General features: G+C 55.8%; 1 protein-coding gene across 2 annotated transcripts; it reads left to right on the forward strand.

Moving 5' to 3' along the window:
• The first annotated feature begins 970 nt into the window (after positions 1–970).
• LOC117647107 (sialin) lies at positions 971–18,286 on the forward strand. 2 transcript variants are annotated; one of them, XM_034388631.1, is made up of 11 exons: positions 971–1,159; positions 2,085–2,155; positions 6,722–6,879; positions 9,927–10,190; positions 10,889–10,973; positions 14,800–15,026; positions 15,417–15,566; positions 15,812–15,944; positions 16,039–16,194; positions 16,582–16,667; positions 16,771–16,941. In XM_034388631.1, exons 2-11 carry the CDS (start codon positions 2,113–2,115, stop codon positions 16,939–16,941), a joined length of 1,473 nt encoding a protein of 490 aa, XP_034244522.1. In that variant the 5' UTR covers positions 971–1,159; positions 2,085–2,112. The 2 variants fall into 2 exon arrangements, with proteins under 2 accessions (XP_034244522.1, XP_034244521.1); XM_034388630.1 differs by lacking the exon at positions 971–1,159 and adding an exon at positions 1,252–1,726 and having other exon boundaries at positions 16,771–18,286.
• Positions 18,287–19,749: the final 1,463 nt, after the last annotated feature.

Below are 19,749 nucleotides of genomic sequence, written 5' to 3' on the forward strand. Positions count from 1 at the left end.
CTTAAAGCTATTTCTTTCTTGTTTTCTTTTTCTTTTTGCCAGAATCATTCTTTTTCTCAGATTCGTTTTGTATGTTTCATTCATAATACAATATATTATAATTGTCGAATTTTAAACCGAAGTCTTATTTACACAATCCCAACAACCCCTCCTGCAAGCACACAATCCAATATGAATTTGGCGCATTAATTAACAGTGGTGTGCCCAGATCTCTAGGTCCACGCGGTCCCCTCACTCCGCAGGCCTCGCACCCGAGGGGTCCACCTTTCAGCTCAGGAGTGAACACAGGATTACTGATCACCATTTATTTCCTACAAAAATACTCAAAAAAAACTATAATTTTGGCCAACTAAGAGCAGTTTTGACCTACTTTCACAAGTCAAACCCCCAAAATCCGATAAACACAGTGAAAATAGCCAGTTTTGCCGTGTGATAACCAACAATGATTACTGGACGACGTGCACACACGATTACCCAGAGTGGTGTACCCCTCGCTCGCGCGCTTGGCCCACCCAGCAGACGACCCACCGCACAGTGGGCCAGAAGACCGGTGGAGGCGGCCAAAACTCAAGACGCGTTTTGAGCTCCAGAGTCGCTAAATGGGACTCGAACCGAACGTGTGACCCCACCAATGGGTTCCTCGTTCGGAGAGCAATCCATTGGCGGGGTAACACGTTCGGTTCGAGTCCCATTTCGCGACTCTGGAGCTCAAAACGCGTCTAGAGTTTTGGCCGCCTCCACCGGTCTTCTGGCCCACTGTACACCGCCCACCCCGCCCGCGGGCAAGGCAGACAGCCCCGCGACCAAGCGATTCCGAGGAGTCGTCTCGTCGCTCTGTCTCTCTCGCGCCAACGGGACGCCCCGCGAGTGCGAGAGAGGCAGGGGGCGCACTGCTCGAGATCGAGCTGCTAGGCCCGGACCGGCTCAGGCCCGCGGTGCGGTGCGGTGTGGCTCGCGCCCCGCTCCTCAGTCGCTGGGCGCGATCCGACGAGTGCAGTCCTTCCTCGCCTCGCCTCGCCTCGCCGAGCCGGTTCCCGTTGCCGTTCCCGTTCCCGCCAAAGCTCCGAGACGCGCGTCGCCCCGCGCCCTCCTCTCTGACAGTTCGCGAGCGGTGCGCGCGCGAGGCGGTACTGCGGCCCGTCCTGCAACTCACCCCCAGGTAAAGCGACGGACAGTGGCGTGGGTGCGCGTCCACTCAAGAAACATCACGACACTGCGAGTGCGGCGGTCCGACTGGCGTGACAGTTCCAGTTTAGTCAGTGGGCCTCAGTTCCATATCGCTCAGAGGGCCTTTTAATTCACTCTGGCCGCTACGGAGCGGCACAGCACGCGCGCGTTCGGGAAGAGGCACGTTCCAGACGCGTCTAGGCGACGGACGTCGTGTGGTGTGGTCTTCTCTGGAGGAAAGGCGACCGACCGTCTTGGTTATCGGTCACAGTAAAGCCACGCGGAATAGCCAACCTGCGATCATCTTCTGGATCGTTCCCCCTCCCCCTCGCGCCGCCGCCGCCGACGGGCGGACGGTGACAGGACGGGATAGGACTGGCGTCTCCTCCTCCTAGAGCTCCTAGAGCGTCAATTAAAGGTTGTCAGGTCACCCTCTGCGACGGCCGTGGTCGCGTCGTCGCCCAGCTCCAGCGACCCTGGGCGTCCTTGCATACTTCGCGCGTGCCAGGGACGACAAATCAACTTGTTTACTCTAGTTTTTGTGGTGGAGGGGCAGTATGTGAGTAACGGTGATGCTTTCTCCCGCATTTTCATTCATTTTCTCGCTGTCGTGATGCGTATACGGTGTAGCGGCGTGTGTACACACTAAGTAAGTGCAGCCGAGGTCCCCCACGTTTGAATTGTGTTGCAAGGTGGGTCGGCGCCAGCCCCCACTCCCCTCCCCCTTTCCCGGTTATGGGAAGCTGATAACAGCCCGCAGCTGGTACGGTCGCCAAGCGTGGAAGTTCCCACACCACCTTCCGATGGCGGAGATAGAAATAAAAAAAATCAATCGCCTGCGTCAGTACTCGAACCCTGACCTAGCAGCAGGATCGATGCCACACGTGCCTGACGCCCTTGCACTCGTGCTGTTGCAGGAATAGCCCCGCGCCGAGTCCGGGAAACATGACGTCCTCCACCCAGAAGGGGTGCCTCGCCAGAATGAAAGGTAAGTGAGCGATAAAAATGGAAAGAGACGGCGGGGATTCGAACCCGGCCCCTGGACGCCGCTCGCGCTAGCGGACAGTTTGACGTGGTCTATTCGAGGCAGGACGTTACGTCAGCACAACTTAGGACTGTCCTAGCTCCGTTCGCGCCGGTCTCCAAGACGCACAGCACCCCGAACGAACAGCTCTGCCAGAGGGCCCGGCGGCCGGTGTCGTCGAGGGGTGCAATCGTGTTTTTTGAACGCCCGCCTTCGGGTACCTTCGGGTGCCGTCGGGTGCCTTCGGGGCGCTGCTTCGGGCGGAGTGCCGAAGCCAGTGTGCCAGCCAGGCTTGCGATTTGGCGGCTTGGCTGGGCTTGGCGGCGTCCGTGAGTCCTTGGCGCGTCGTGCCGCCACGCTCCGCCACGCCCTCCAAGACTCACGAGAAAGTGGCAAGGGCTCCTGCCGACTGATTCCGAGGCTCGTCTTCGTCGCTCTGTCTCTCTCGCACTCGCGGAGCGTCCCGTAGAAGTGCGAGGGAGACGGAGCGCCGAAAACGACTCTCGGAATCAGTCATGCTGCCAACGTCCTGAAGTCCGACCGAGGGGCCGAAGGACCTGACCGCCAAGGGCACCCGCAGCGCGCGCAGCGCCTTCCACGTCCAAGCGTTCGACGGACGCTCTGTCTCTCTCGCACTCACGGGCCGCTTCGCAGGGGTGCGAGAGAGACAGCGCCGAAACGAGCCAAGAGGATTGACGCGTCGCCGCTCTGCTTTGTGCTCGCGCCGCGACGCCGCGGATCGCAAAGAAAAGGATTGTTGCCTATTTGAACCCAGTAGTCCTGGTCTCCTAGTCCTTTTGTGCCTCCACAGGTGGGAGGGGGAGGGGGATCACTTGAAGTGAGGCGCGCTTTGTGCGGGTTAAAAGTGGCTCGGCGAGCGGGGCGGCGCGGCGCGGCGCGGGGAGTTGTGACGTGAAGAGAGCTGCAGCGGTGCTCGTCGCTCATTGGCCAAGGACGGTGGGCCCGACCAGGCTCCCCCCCCCCTCCAACCCGTTCCCCGCTCCCCGCGGCGGTGACGTCGGGGTAGCGTCACACGACAGGCCGGCCACCGCCGCCGCTGCCACCGCCGGGCACCCGCACCAAAACCGTCGCGTCCGGAAGGGTCCGCGGTGTCCGCGACCCGCCCGCCGTCCCGCGGCCAGCGGCACACTGCTCTGTCTCTCGCACTCGTGAGGCGTCCTGTCTAGGTGCGACGGAAACGACTCTCGGAATGAGTCTGCCGCGGGGCTCGACGGCGACGGTGTGCGGGGGGAGGTGGCGGCGGCGCGGCGCTTCGGACGTCAACGCGCCGCCACCAGGACAGCTGCGGGCCGGCCGGCGTGGCGCGCCGCGAACGACGCCTGCCAAAAGCGCCCTCCCAGTGGACTGGCTCCGTCGCTGTCTCCCTCGCGGCCCTCGAGTGCGAGAAGGACGGCGCAGTGGTTCGCAACCAGCCCGCAGGGCTACGCAGGGCCGGCCGGCCGGGCAGCGGGGCTGACATCGAAAGGCACAAGGGGTGGCGTCGGTACACACGGGGTTGCACAAGCCTCGCGGTAGCCTGGGCGACCTGGGCGACCCGCCGAGTCGAGGCAGCGTGCGTGCGCGTCGCGCGTCCACGGTCTCTTTCCTCTCGTTTCGGCGGACTCGCCGTATCGAAGAGCCACGCGTTCCAGGTGCCAAAAGAAAGACCGTGTTGGAACGATCGTCCGATTCGCGTTTTGTTGCTTTTATTTTTGGGCCGGTAGTTCTTTACTATGTCGCCACATGTCTGCTGCTAACGGTCTCCTCGCTCACGCCGACGTCAAGGCTTCACTTTTTTCTCATTTTCCTTTCCGCCGAAGTGTGTAGAGCAGACTGAACTTGTCCTGTAGGAGAGTGCGTCGCGGCCCGGCTGACAATTTGGCCCGGACAATCGCGAGGGGGAAATCACTCTTAAAAACTGTGACCCGACTACTCCCTATAACGTTCCATTACGCTATTACAGAAGGCTTATTACGCTTGAAATTATCCATATTTAGGCTAAAATCAGACTCTAAATAGGGGATTTTTAAAAAAAAATTGGCTATTACGCTATTACTATTACGCGTAATACTATGAATCGGTGACCCGACTATTACGCGAGTGATTTCCCCCTCGGACAATCGCATCCCGGAATCGCCCTCATGGCGGCCTGCCGAAGTGTCGCTGTCTCTGTCGCACTCATGGGGCGTTCGGTAGGGGTGCGAGAGAAACAGAGCGAGACGGTCGCCTGGTTGTTTTCCGTCTCCACGTCGCACAGTGGGCCAGAAGACCGGTGGAGGCGGCCAAAACTCTAGACGCGTTTTGAGCTCCAGAGTCTCTAAATGGGACTCGAACCGAACGTGTGACCCACCAATGGATTCCTCGTTCGGAGAGCAATCCATTGGTGGGGTCACACGCTCGATGCTAGTCCCATTTGGCGACTCTGGAGCTCAAAACGCGTCTAGAGTTTTGGCCGCCTCCACCGGTCTTCTGGCCCACTGCGTCGCGTCGCCGTGTCGCCGTGTCACTTGGATCAGCGCGTTTTCGCAAACCGCCGCACTCTATCAAAGATGAGCCGCCTGACACCTGGCTGGCGGTTCGGTTTGGATATCCCCACGAGCTAGTCCCGTGTCGCGGACGTCGCGGACGCATGATGACAAGACCCGATTCAGTTTCATCAGACTTTCCGCACCAACGTCCTTTTATCACGATTGTTGCCGCGCCATACCCGACCGAAAGGCGCGCTCTCTCGCACCCTCGGAACGCCCCGTGCGCGCACGCGTGCGAGAGAAGAGAGACAGCGCGGCGAAAGCCCGGCAGGTTGGGCAACCCGCGCGGCACGCGTGCTCGACGGGCCGGGCGTTCGGCCTGCTCGGGCGGCTGGAGGCACTGGCCTAGCCTGCCACCCAAGCTGGCGCCGCGCCAGCACGCCCATTCCAAACCGTCTCCGCACAGTGGGCCAGATGACCGGTGGAGGCGGCCAAAACTCTAGGCGCGTTTTGAGCTCCAGAGTCGATTAAAGGGACTCGAACCGAGCGTGTGACCCCACCAATGGATTCCTCGTTCGGAGAGCAATCCATTGGTGGGGTCACACCAAGGGGTACCCAACTCAAGATAATCATTGCACGTCTAGTTGGTAATCAGTTCAATAATCAACATCGTCCAACGAAATGACAATCATACTTTCGGGGATTCAATCACTTTTGACCATTTTTGCGAGACCACTGCTCCGAAACTATCAGCGGTCAAAGCCTTCCCGAGGCGGGACATTAAAGAGTAGGGTCTTCACAATAGTAAGGCGTCGAGGGAGGCCTTTGGCCGCAACTAAATTGGATGCAGTGACCGCTCAAAGTCAGCAAAATCGGTAATTTTCTGAAATTCATTCACTTTTTGTCCATTTTTGCGAGACCACTGCTCCGAAACTATCAGCGGTCAAAGCCTTCCGGAGGCGGGACATTAAAGATGGGTCCACAAGAAGCGTCGTGGGGCCCTTTGACCGCAACTCTTTGATGCAGTGACCGCTCTAATCAGAAAAAGGTGATTTTCGAATTTCTCCTTTTGTCCCTGGAGCCCCGCTGCTGCCAAACATCGCGGCAAAGCCTCCCAGGGGGGGCATAAAAGAGTAGGGTCTTCGAATAGAAGGCGTCGAGGAAGGCCTGTGACCGCAACTGAATTGGCAGTAGCTCCCAAAACCCAATTGATTCCGACACTTACCATTTCCGAGGTCTGCGCTCAATGGCCCCCAGTATTCCGATGGAAAAATAATAGCGCCTTTAATCCTGATAATAATAATAATCAAAAGAAATTACATGTAATCAACTCTAAATGGAATCAGTGTACATGAAAATCTTGAGTTGGTAACCCCTTGGGTCACACGTTCGGTTCGAGTCCTATTTAGCGACTCTGGAGCTCAAAACGCGTCTAGAGTTTTTGGCCGCCTCCACCGGTCTTCTGGCCCACTGTGCTCCGTCTCTCTCGCACTCACGGAGCGCTGTACGGCGGTGCGAGAGAGACGGAGCGACACGAAGCGCTGCCCGACCCTCCTGAGGCAAGCATGGATGATGGTCTATGAGCTTACGTTAGCGACCCAACCGGAGATGTCCCTTCGGCGCGCGGCTCGCGACGTGTGTGTGTGTGTGTGGGGGGGGGGGGGGAAGATACGCCCCGCCGTCTGCGTACGCGGCGGTTTGAAAGTCAAAACGGGCTGCTTGAATGGCGACCTGCTGACCCAGAGCCGCATCGCCTAAACGCCAACGTAACGAGGTAACGTTACACTTCCCGTCCGCGTTGTTGGCCACACTGTGCTTCAGTGTCATTCACCCACACGGAAATGTTTTCAATCTTCCTGTATGAAAAAATTAAAAAAATATTGAAAGGACCGTGTTAGTACACTGTAGCGCAGCTCGATCTGTACCGAGGCTGTACTGTACTAAATCGCCAGTGATGATCCTGAAGTCCTGCTTTCGAGTTCCACCTTCGAAATCTCGATGTGAATGCATTTCGATACGCAGCACTGACGCGAAGCTTCGGTTTTGGTTTTTTGCTTTGCAGACGCCCTCACGCTCAACTGCCGGCAGGTGCTCAACCTCATGGTCTTCTTCGGCTTCATGTTCAACTACATGCTGCGCGTCAACCTCACCATCGCCATCGTCGAGATGGTGGCCAAGAGCAACGCCACCGCGGCGGCGGTGGTAGACAACAGCACGGCGGTAAGGGACTCTCTCTCTCTCTCTCTCTCTCTCTCTCTCAATTTTTTTCTCTCTCACTTTCGCGAGACAGAGCGACGGAATCGGAATCAGCCTGGGCGTTCCCTCCTTTTCTCTCTGTCTCTGACTGGGGCAGAATTATGACTACCTGCCCCGCTGCACTCCTTTTGGAACACACGCACACACACACACGCACACACACACACCTTGTTTCCTTCTTGTTTTTCTTCGTGCTCTGGGCCAAGGCCGAGCGGCGCTGGAAGAGCGTGAGAATGTGTGTATGTGTGCGTGAACGCGAGTGAGTATTTTGGCGTGTGTGTGCGTGTTTTGTGGAGTTGATCGCCTTCTTCTCGGTGCCGCTCCCGCGCTCCGCGCCACGCCGCTCCAGCTTCCCCGGATAGGGCAGCAGCCGGCCGGCCGGCGTGGATCCCACAGCAGCCCGTGGAGGTACGCGGCGCGGTGCCCGGCAAGGCGTGTGTCGACACGAGTAGACACCGTCAGTCCGAGAATGGCGGTGCCGTCGTCGGCCTGGCCATTGACAAGTTGTTGAAAACTGCACGTCCGAGGCGCGGGCACCGCCCCACAGTGGGCCAGAAGACCGGTAGAGGCGGCCAAAACTTTAGACGCGTTTTGAGCGCCTGAGTCGCTAGACGGGACTCGAACCGAACGTGTGACCCCACCAATGGATTGCTCTCCGAACGAGGAACCCATTGGTGGGGTCACACGTTCGGTTCGAGTCCCATTTAGCGACTCTGGAGCTCAAAACGCGTCTAGGGTTTTGGCCGCCTCCACCGGTCTTCTGGCCCACTGTGCACCGCCGGCACGTGCGAGCCGCGCTGCTGACTGGACCGCCGGCGGTTCGTTGCTCCGCTCAATGAGTGCGAGAGAGACAGAGCGCCCGGCTCCCCTTCAGGGGAACGACGCGTGGCCGAGTCTAGCAGTGCAGCAGTGCCCGATTGCCTGGCCGCGGTCGGCCGAGTGAATCGATGAATTGATAATCACAGACTATGTTGTTGTCCAGCCTCCCGAAGCGGTTTTCTCCAGTGGCGCTGCACATCGGCCATAAAACACGTGGAGATCGGATCGTCTCTCTCGCACTCGTGGGGCGCCCCGCGTGGGTGCGAGAGAGACAGAGCGAGGCACATCCCACGCCACGCCCCGCCCATCGGGGTCAAGGGCAGCCGATCTATTCTATGCTCCCAGCAACAAGGGCAGGTGCTGGGCGTCGCTCTCGTCGCTCTGTCTCTCTCGCACTCACGGGTCGCCCCGTTTGGGTGCGAGAGAGACAGAGCGACGAGAACGACTCTCGGAGTCCGTTTGCTGGGCGCGGCCAGGTTGGTCCGGCCGGCCTGGCTGGCTGGACTGGACAGCAGTGACAGTGTCATGTAGTCGGCCAGCAGCGCGCGCAACCCAACCACGTTCCGGTGCAGTTGCTGTGTTGACAAACAACAAGCTTCCGCGAAATGTTTTCGGCGATGTGAAAAATAAAGTTGATATATTCCCCCGTGGAAGGAAAAGTGGAGGTGGGACTTCCCCCGTCATCGGCTCAAGAGGGACCTGTTGTTGTTCTCTAGCGCGCACCGCGTTGGGCCCGTTGGGGTAGGGCCGTCGGCGTCCTCGGCGCGCCCCTCCAATCCGAAGAGGATCGTTCGGTCGCTCTGTCTCTGTCGCACTCACGGGGCGGGCCGCGGGGTGCGAGAGAGACAGACGATCCTCGAGGCGGCTGCACGATAAGGTTCCGCCGCCTTAATCCAGCGGGATGACGGGGATGACGATAGGGGACTCGGACGAGGCGAAGAGTCGCGGGGAACTAATTAAAGGCTCATTAGCGCGACTGTATGCAGTCGAGTCGCGCGGCTACACCAGTAACTACACCTCCAGCGGCGTAACCTCGGCCCCGTCCAGCGCGCCGCCCTGGACCTCGTCAGGGGGCAGTTAGCACTAACGAGCTATAGACGAGTGTCGCACAGTGGGCCAGAAGACCGGTGGAGGCGGGAAAAACTCCTGACGTGTTTTGAGATCCAGAGTTGCTAAACAGGACTCGATCCGAACGTGTGACCCCGCCAATGGATTCCTCGTTCCAAGAGCAATCCATTGATGGGGTCACACGTTCGGTTGGAGTCCCACGTAGCGACTCTGGAGCCCAAAACGCGTCTGGAGTTTTGGCCGCCTTCACCGGTCTTCTGGCCCACTGTGTGTCGAGGTGTTGGATCACACATACTATCCGGCCGACGCGAAGCTTGCTTGCGACTCCCGGACCGCAGTTTGTTTTCGTTGCCCCATTTGTTGTTGCAGACTGAGAGTCGTTTCCGTCGCTCTGTCTCTCTCGCACCTGCAGGGGAGGCCCCGTGAGTGCGACAGAGACAGGACTCTGAGTGTTGCAACCCGTTCCGCCCCCGCTATGCCCGGCCATGCCGCCGGGCCGCGGCGAGCCGGTCATCGACAGCCAACCTAATTACTGTTTATAACGCCTTTGTGTGCCGACTTATCGGCGCGACGATTGGGGGGAGACTTACACTCGCGCGATCTTTTATGGGGACTTAGCAGCGCGACGGGAAACAGTGAAACGAGAAACAAAACGCGCGATACGAGCCGGTCGCCGGAAGTGGAGAGGAACTGGAGCAAAGCACGTGCCGGGCAGACAGACAGGCAGACAGACAGACAGACAGACAGACAGGACAGACAGACAGACAGACAGACAGACAGACAGACAGACCCCCGAAAGCACGCGAGCGCACGACCTTCGTAAGCGTGTGGCGCTGTCTCCGTGCCCTGTAACCCCTCGCCCCTCCCACACACACTCACACACACACAGAGTTCGTCTCGTTACTTTTGATCGATTGCATCATGGAAACTTCCCTTATCGGACAGCGATTGGCAGACGACACCGGAGACGGTCTCTGTCTGTGTGCACGTGCGCGCGTCTGTGTGTGTGTGTGTGTGTGTGTGTGTGTGAGTGTGGTGTGTGTGTGTGTGTATGAGCGAAAGTGTGTCTGTGTGTGTGCTTCCACCTTGCAGTGCAGTGACTCGGGCCTTCCCTCTGCTTGCAGGCCATGGAGCGCGTGGTGGACGAGGACGGGCGCACGTGGTTCGCGTGGGACGCCCACAAGCAGAACCTCATCCTGGGCTCCTTCTTCTGGGGCTACCTGATGACGGAGCTGCCCGGCGGCCGCCTGGCCGAGGTGGTGGGCGCCAGGAAGGTGCTGGGCGTGTCCATGCTGGTGTCCTCGCTGCTCACCCTCATCACCCCCGCGGCCGCCAACCTGTCGTACCTCGCCCTGGTCGCCCTGAGGGCCGTCATCGGCTTCCTGCTGGTGAGTACTGTACCGCCGTCGCCCGGCCAGTGGCGGCGCTCAAAATCCCGCACGCGTTTTGAGCTCCAGAGTCGCTGAATGGGACTCGAACCGAACGTGTGACCCCATCACTGGATTGCGCTCCGAAAGAGGAACCCATTGGTGGGGTCACACGTTCGATTCGACTCCCATTTAGCGATCGGGAGCTCAAAACGCGTCTAGAGTTTTGGCCGCCTGCGCCGCTCCTTCTGGCCCACTGTGCGTTCCGAGACGAAACGAAAACGTAATTTGCAAAAATTAGAGTGTCGGGTGAAGGAATTTATGCGAAGGCAGGCCGTGACATCACTGCTTTAATTGGCTAAGTCGCTGCTCAAGTGACGCCTAGCCGCGTTGCACTGTTTTCAACTTCAGCCCCGGCCCGTCCGTCCGTCTGGCTGTCCGTTCGCCCCGGACGTCAACACGAATCCGCGCCAATTTGGCAGGCAGACGCTCTTAGCTTAAATGTGTGCCTTTTGTATTCGTTTGCTCTTGACCGCCAGGTGTACTGTACATCAGGCTCTAGCTTACAACACGCCCGTCACGCAGTTGTTGCCCTCGAAGAAGAAGAAGAAGAAGTAGAGGAGAAATAAGAGCTGTTTCAAAATGCGCCATCCGTTGAGCGTGGCTGTCCTTTCCTTGTTGTTTTCTTCGTTTCCTGAATTGTTGGTGTTGTTTTTCAGGGCGTCACCTGGCCCGCTATGCTGCCCATGGCGGCGCACTGGATTCCCCCCGCCGACCGCAGTAAATTCATGTCCAACATGATGGGTGAGTCACCGCAAGCGGCGCAAGGACCGCACAGTGGACCAGAAGACCGGCCAAAACTCTAGACGCGTTTTGAGCTCCACAGTCGCTAAATGGGCCTCGAACCGAACGTGGGTTGCTCTCCGAACGAGGAATCCGGGGTCACACACTCGGTTCGAGTCCTGTTTAGCGACTCTGGAGCTCAAAACGCGTCTCGAGTTTTGGCCGCCTCCACCGGTCTTCTGGCCCACTGTGGACCGCCACACGACGTCCACAAAGTCGTGAAGGCTTTCGCGGTGCCGACCGACTAATTTGCCATAGAGATGGGGCCGCGCCGGCGGTTCCCGGTACCAACGCGACGATAAGTCGCGGGCGTTGTCGTGACCCGGCGGCGGCGGCTGGCCTGCTTCTCGTGGCACGTGGCCGCCCCTGCCCGGGCCGCCGTGTGTGTACATTGTACTCGTTAAGGCTACAGGTGTCGGCTAGTGTCGGCCAGTGTCAGCACACAGTGTGCTGCCTGTGGTCGCCGCACTGGCATCCAAGAGCGCCGTAACTGCGCTGAGCCGGCCGCCCGCCGCGCCGCTCTAGGCTGCTCTAGGCGCTCTGGGCACATACGGGCGACCCCAAACGACCTCAAGGAAGCCGCCGGGTCACAGTGGGCCAGACGACCAGTGGAGGCGGCCAAAACTCTAGACGCGTTTTGAGCTCCAGAGTCACCAAATGGGACTAGAATCGATCGTGTGACCCCACCAATGGATTGCTCTCCGAACGAGGAATCCATTGGTGGGGTCACACGTTCGCTTCGAGTCCCATTTAGCGACTCTGCAGCTCAAAACGCGTCTAGAGTTTTGGCCGCCTCCTCTGGCCGCGGGTGTCACAGGGACAGCGAGCGGCAGCCACACCCACTGGCCGTCCGCTGGGCACACTGGGCTACACTGGGCTCTCTGGACTGACGTTCACTACTACTTCCGAAAGGAGGGGGGGGGGGGCTCTCGTTGATCGTTGCGTCTCCGATAGGGTCCACCGAATCCAAACCCCGGCGCAGCGGCGCAGTGGCCCGGACTGCAGAGCCTCGTGCAGCGTCACCCATTCATTGCAGTGGAGCAGCACGTAGACCACCGCCGTCGAGTTGCGCAGTTCGTCGATCGTTTTTCCGAGTCCGAGTCAAAGCAAAGGGTGCACTGAAAAACCAAACGTGGTCTAGACCACACCACTGGTGTGGTCAAATGGGTGCCATTTTGACCGCATCAGATGGTGTGGTCTAGACACCACGTTTGGTTTTTCAGTGTGGAAACGGCATATTGCGTTTCATGGACTGAACCTCCTCCATGATATGTTGGTGCAGTCCTTCACCGTTTGGGGCGCTAGAGTTTTTTTTCAGTTGGCGGGAAACCGTTCCATTTCGCTGAACCTTTCCCCTTATGTTGTGCAATCCTTCACCGGAGCGCCAAAGCTTGCGAAACCCCTCCGCGGCCTTTCCCCCTGTCGCCAACCCTTTTTAACCGAAATTCTTTGCATTTCCTCTTTTTTTCTCTCTGTCTGCACGCTCAGTCAGTGCACGTGCGCGCGTACTTTCACCATAGCTCTGTTTATTTTGAGCGACGCGCGATTTTTTTTTCTTTCTCTCTCTTTCTCTCTCCCGCGATAAGAGCGAGGGAGCGGGCGTTACATGTGAGACGTGATACGACGCGACGGTGACGCGACGCCGCGGGGCTCCACGGGTGAAGCCCTCGCAGGCCCTCGCCTCGCGCGGGAAAACAAATTGACTCCGGCATTTATAAAATTAGAGTCAAAACACAATTCGTATTTTTCTCAATTGTTTATTTTTGTCTTCATTAGAGCGCGTTGCCTCGCGGCCTGGTTCCGCCGCTCCCACTTTTCGCGGACGACCTTCCGTATCAGCTCGCGTTTCACGTCGCGCTGTCTCTCTCTCTCTCTCTCTCTCTCTCTCTCTCTCTCTCTCTCTCTCTCTCTCTCTCTCTCTCTCTCTCTCTCTCTCTCTCTCTCTCTCTCTCTCTCTCTCTCTCTTCCTCTCTGTCTCTCTGTCGCCCTCTCTTTCTCGGACGTGTGCCTGCGGTGGTCTCCCACTTTTGGCGCCGAGACCGCCGACGGCACGGTAGGCCGCCGGTTAGCTATTTGGTCGACTTTGACCGAACCTGACCCTTTGGGCCTTCAGGCCTTCGGTCTGGCGCACTGTAAGGGGACTTTGGCCCGATCGACCCCGTCTAGACGTCCTAAAGGCCCTATAGAGGTCTCTACTCCCAGCACGACGGGCTTGGCTCGCGGCTGCAAACACTTAGCGAGACAACAAATTTCCGAAACGGTGTTATACTTTGAATCAGCTCTTGTCACTCGGCCGAGGGGGCAAAAACTCGCGCAATCATGTGTACACGGCCCCCGAAATCACACGCGAATCATTGAGAATCACGCGAAATCAAGCAATCCGAAATCAGCCAAAATCACTAAAGTCGACCGAAATTAGGCAGAATCACACGAAACCAGGCCAAATCAGTCCGAAATCATTTCTTTCCGAACACAATCACACGCAATCACGCTCAACATCACCCTGGTGCGTCGCGAAATAAGGCAAAATCAGCCATGAAATCAATTAAAACCATGCGCAATCATTGCGTTTTCCGAATCATGTGTACACGAAAATCCCGAGTTTTTGCCCCCTCGCACTCGGCCCGATCGGGAGACTCCATCGACGTAGGGCGATTCCGAGCAATGCCTCGTTTCCTCTCTCTCGCACCCTTGCGGCACACAGTGGGCTAGAAGACCGGTGGAGGCGGCCAAAACCCTAGACGCGTTTTGAGCTCCAGAGTCGCTAAACGGGACTCGAACCGAACGTGTGACCCCACCAATGGATTCCTCGTTCGGAGAGCGATCCATTGGTGGGGTCACACGTTCGGTTCGAGTCCTGTTTAGCGACTCTAGAGCTCCAAACACGTCTAGGGTTTTGGCCGCCTCCACCGGTCTTCTGGCCCACTGTGCGCCACGCCCCGCGAGTGCGAGAGAGACAGCGCGACGCTGCATCTGCAGAGGGCGCCCGGTCTTTACCCCGGCCGGCCCATTCATTATTAACGCCAGTCGATATTCCACCGGCGTGTGACAGGCGCTCGGCCAGTCGCCCAGTCGGCTAGTGATTGTGATTTGTGGGCATGTTTGCGAGAGTACTCTCTATTGGACGAGCTCTTGGGGGGCAGCCGGACTCGGCCGCGACCAGCCGATAGCCGCTTCGTCGCTCTGTCTCTCTCGCACTCCAATAGGACGCCCCATGAGTGCGACAGAGACAGAGCGACGAAACGACTCTCCGCGGAATCAGCCTTCAGCCTTGCGGTACTCTGGGTGCCCCTAATGCGAGGGGTATCGACGAGTCGGTTGTCTCTCCCCGCTGACGCGCTGACGCCCCCAGAAACCTAGAAACCCCGCCGCTACCAGTATCGCCACCCCCTTCCCGCCGCAGCAGTCAGACGTATCTTCTGCTCTAGTCGTTCGTCTCCCTCGTTTTCCCCGCGACCCGCGTGTGTTTTGCGGCACGTCGGCTCAACCCAGCTCAACCCACCGCCGCACTTGAGTCACATTATTGCGTTATTGTGGAAATCGCCGTGGGAAGAGGAGCTATCTTCGGTCAGAGTCCAGTCGATTGAAGGCGGACACACGCTCGGTGCGCTGCTGCGCTGTGTGTGGGAGGGAGAGGGAGGGGAGGCTTTGCGTCCAATCACAGACGAATCAACAATAACAACGCCAAAAAAGCTGGTCGCCCGCCGGTATTCGAACCCGCTCCCCTGCCGCCGCGAAGAAAACAGTCGCCCTGCCGGTGTTTGAACCTGCGTCCTCGGTGTTGCAGCGTCGTCCCTGGGCGCGGCCATCACCATGCCGGTGTGCGGCTTCCTGCTGTCCACCTGGGGCTGGGAGTCCACCTTCTACGTGACGGGCGGCGTGGCGCTGCTCTGGTCCGCCCTCTGGTTCGTGCTCATCTTCGACTCGCCGGCGCAGCACCCGCGCATCTCCATGGAGGAGCGGCGCTTCATCGAGCAGGCCCTCGGCGACAGCGTGCAGGCGTCGCACAAGGAGGTGAGTCCGTCTGTGTGTCTGTCTGTTTGACAATGCGCCGTCCAAATGCATGCACTTAGTATGCACCGCGAGCACGCGGTGTGGCAACGAACGGTCTTGGCGCGCCGTCCCGGGGCCGCGTGGCTACGCGCAGCGTGTCCCTGGAGAAACCGATCCCTTCGCAAGGCCTGCACTGCAGACTGATTCCGAGAGTCCTTTTCGTCGCTCTGTCTCCCTCGCACTCATGGGGCGTTCCGTACAGGCGCGAGAGAGACAGAGCGACGAAAACGACTCTCGGGTGCATCGCCGCCATGCGTGTCACGGTGTCACGGTGAAAACAAAGCGAAGGCTGCCGGCCCGGCCCGGGGAAGTCCCTCCTCCACGTTCATGGTTCGGTTGGGCTGCTTGCAGACGCTGGCCGTGCCCTGGCGCCAACTGCTCACCTCCGGCCCGGTGTGGGCCATCGTCCTCACCCACGTGGCCAGCATCTACGGCTTCTTCACCGTCGTCAACCAGCTGCCCACCTTCATGAAGAAGGTGCTGCACTTCAACATCAAGCAGGTGAGTAGCGGCTGGCGGGCGGGTCCGTGGTGGGGCGGCATTAATCGCAATCGCAATCGCCGCGAGGGTAGGCATCCCTTCGCGCGCCGCTGTCGAATCGGATGCCGCTCTCGCGTTACCATTGCCATTACCGGCTAGACCACAGCCTGGCCGTCGTCGAAGCGACCTCCAAGCGCACAATCTAGCCTCTCTCTCTCTCTCAAGTTCGAAATTGAAGTTGATTATTTCTCTCGCTTTTGCCGCAGAACGGCCTCGCGTCCAGCCTGCCGTACTTGGGCAAGTACTTGATGGCGCTGGGCACGGGCGTGATCGCCGACTACCTCAAGAGCCGGAACAAGATCAGCACGACGGCCATCCGCAAGACGTTCACCACCTTCGGTACGCAGACAGGGCTCTGCACTACAGCCAGGACGGAGCGGTGACCTCTCCTGGGCGTTTCTAACCTATCTGACTTTGTTTGTTTCCCCCGCAGCCGTGGGCATCCCCGGGCTGCTGATGGCGGTGCAGGTGTTCGCCGGCAACGACCAGATCGCCTCCGTGGCCATCTTCACCCTGGCCCTCACCTTCAACGGCGCCGTCACCGCCGGCTACCTCGGCAACGGGCTGGACATCGCGCCCAACTTCTCCGGTGAGCAAATCCTTTATTTTTTCCAAATTTCGTTCTCGAGGCGGGGCGGGAGTGCTACCGCCTTGGCCTGCCTCTCTCCCTCCCCCTCCCCCTCCGCGGCACCCCCAACGACAACGCCCATTCCTCCATCGACCCTGTGGGCCCTGTGCCCCGCCAAAGCAAACGGCCTAGCCGTGTTGACTCTGGCCGGTGTACCAAGCCAACAACCCCTACACCCTACATGTCGAAGAATAGAGAGCGAAAGCAAAGACATTGTTGCGAACTGAAATGCTATATCTGTCAGCGGAGAAAGCTAGGGTCAACATTGTTACCACTGACGCAGTTTATGCCAAGGCATCTGATGTGAACAAAAAATTTGTTTTCTAATTGTGATTTTTTTTTGTCCAGGTACCATCTTTGGAATGGCGAACATGCTTTCATCGGCTGGTGGTTTTGTTTCCACTCTCATGGTGGGCTCGCTGACATACCAAAATGTAAGTTTGGTTCCAGATTAGCATGATATTCTATGTTTCAAGATAGGTACTTTCTGAATTTAATTAAAATACTTTTGACTCATGTTCAATATTTTGTTCTCAGGATTCCTACGGCCAGTGGCAGATCATCTTCGGTATTTTGTCCGGCGTGTACGTATTAGGAGCTGTTATTTACCTGTTCCTTGGCACTGGAGAACTACAGAAGTGGAACTCTCCAAGAACTCCGGCAGAGAAAGAACCAGAAAGCTATCCCTTGCGTAAAAATTCTGCCTAAAAGACACAAAAAGTTTTAAGAAAGAAATCTCAAAATATTTTAATTTGAGCATGGATGCTCAGAAATTTCCACTACAGTCTGCATTGTGCATTAAAATATCTTTCTTAGATGGCACTAAGAAATACTGAAAGGTAGATAGATACATTACTGTAAAAGTGCCTCTGCAGAGCTGATGTGGCCATTTTTGGGTTGAGCTAAAGTTTCAGACTAATCCCACCAGAAGCAGCTAGGACGTTATACATTTTCCATGCTGAACTGTACCTGTAAGAATATGCTATTTTACAAGAAATTTTATTTTGTACTCTTTTTAGAGTAAATTTTAAAAATAGCGAACCATACCATCATTAATTTATATTGTGACTGTGATGCGAGTGTTATTCTAGATTTAAATTTAAGTTGAGATGAGATCATACATCTACCTTTTCAGGCCTTTTCTGTGTAGATCTTGTTAGACACTACCACTTTAGTGAGTGAAGTATCATCACAAGTCCACTGCCTTCAATTCGCTTTATGTAATGATGAATTTTACTTGCTGAAGTGGATCTGTTTTGTTAAATGAATTTGTTGCTTTTTTTCATTGTTTGTTTTCCAACTGCTGAGTTATTGTAAATTGCTAACTATTCTCCCAGTATTTAGACAAGGTGCCTTGAGAGTTTACAAGTTGAATTCTCTGTTCCGTGTCCATGCATCAAGAATGCAAATGAAACAGAGAAATTATTGTAATTGTTGTATGCACATATTGATTGCAAGTATTTTTACTAATTAACATTAGCAGTGAAGATCACTTTTATGATGATCGACGAAGTCAAACTGTGCCAGAATATTATTTTAATACTCTTCAGATGTTTCAAGTCTCTTGTATTTAGTTTATGTTGCTTTCATGAAATTGAATTCTTGTAAAAGCCGCATTGGTGCAAACAAGCACAAAAGCTCAGTAACGCTTGAATGTGTGGCCATGCCCGTAACATATTTAAATCAAAAGCAAGACAGGAGGTTGTTTCAGTCTGAATCGTGGATAAGACGAGAGTACCCTTTATGTAAACTATACCAAGATGTTAAAGTACTGAGACTGAACATAAGGCTTTAATAGGACATGCATATGGAGGTTGTGTTTTAGCAACTTTCTTCCACCTTTAAAAGGTTTTGACAAGTTGTGAGGGGCAGAAAGAGGTGTCAGTGCCACCATTTAGAAGGATCTCTCAGATTTCAAGCCATTCCATTATTATCATAATCATTTAGCGTAAGGACCAGACCTGTATCCAGCCCTGTGATTATAAAACTCTAACATTGTACTCAACATGTATATGCTGTGACACTTCTTAAATAAAAGTACAAAAGTAAATAATTCTAAGTTTTATTTTATTGCTGGATTCCTGAGCTCCCTTCACACTAGAGGAAACGAAGGGATGCGTCGAATGGCTTGCCTGCCTCCCCGGCTGTTATGGGCCGAAAAGAACTTCAAACTAGAGTTGAGAGTGTTGAGGCTAAGGCCGAGAGGTGGCCTACCTTCCCGGCGCACGCTTAGAAAATTCCAATTTTTCGTCAGAAAAAGACTGTTTAGGGCCGAAATGATCCTCAAATTAGCATCAGGAGTCACGAGGGAGTACTACAGCACAACATACTGCAATTTGAGCAATTTTAAATTTTTGGCCAAAAACGGCAAAAAACCATGATGTATAGCCTTAGCTTTTTTTCGACGAAAACGGTCGACCACCTCCGATTTGGCTGAAATTCACATAGAACGTTGCTATGGGTCTAAGAAAAAGATGTCCGGTGCCCAATGGTCTTTGACGCATTCTATTTGTTGAGAAAATGATTTTTCCTGTGACGCCAGTTGAGCGCAGATGCGGTGAACAGGGTGTGGACAAGGGGTTGCCTACCTATGTGGCGTATGCTCAGAAAATTCCAGTTTTTCGCCAGAAATAGACTGTTTAGGGCCGAAATGATCCTCAATTTAGCATCAGGAGTCACGAGGGAGTGCTACAGCACAACATACTGCAATTTGAGCCATTTTAAATTTTTGGCCAAAAACGGCAAAAAACCATGATGTATATAGCCTTAGCTTTTTTTTCGACGAAAACGGTCGACCACCTCCGATTTGGCTGAAATTCACATAGAACGTTGCTATGGGTCTAAGAAAAAGATGTCCGGTGCCCAATGGTCTTTGACGCGTTCTATTTGGTAAGAAAATGATTTTTCCTGTGACGCCAGTTGAGTGCCCTTGCGGTGAAGAGGGTGTGTACGAGGGGTTGCCTACCCATGCGGCGTATGCTCAGATAATTCCAGTTTTTCGCCAGAAAAAAACTGTTTGGGCCCAAACTGGCCCTCTGCATGGAGTCAGGAGTCAAATGAGAGTGCTCCGGCACAACATACTGCAATTTGAGCCATTTTAAATTTTTGGCCAAAAACGGCAAAAAACCATGATGTATAGCCTTAGCTTTTTTTCGACGAAAACGGTCGACCTCCTCCGATTTGGCTGAAATTCACATAGAATGTTGCTATGGGTCTAAGAAAAAGATGTCCGGTGCCCAATGGTCTTTGACGCATTCTATTTGGTGAGAAAATGATTTTTCCTGTGACGCCAGTTGAGCGCAGATGCGGCGAAGACGGTGTGTACAAGGGGTTGCCTACCCATGCGGCGTATGCTCAGAAAATTCCAGTTTTTCGCTAGAAAAATAGAGTTTAGACCCGAAATGGCCCTCTAAATAGTGTCAGGAGTCACAGCACAACATAGTGCAATTTTAGTTATTTTCAATTTTAGGCCAAAAACGTGAAAAACCCATAGCCTTAGCTTCCTTTTCCGACAAT

Source organism: Thrips palmi, unplaced genomic scaffold (genome assembly GCF_012932325.1).
Source record: "Thrips palmi isolate BJ-2018 unplaced genomic scaffold, TpBJ-2018v1 HiC_scaffold_2, whole genome shotgun sequence".
NCBI lineage: Eukaryota > Metazoa > Arthropoda > Insecta > Thysanoptera > Thripidae > Thrips > Thrips palmi.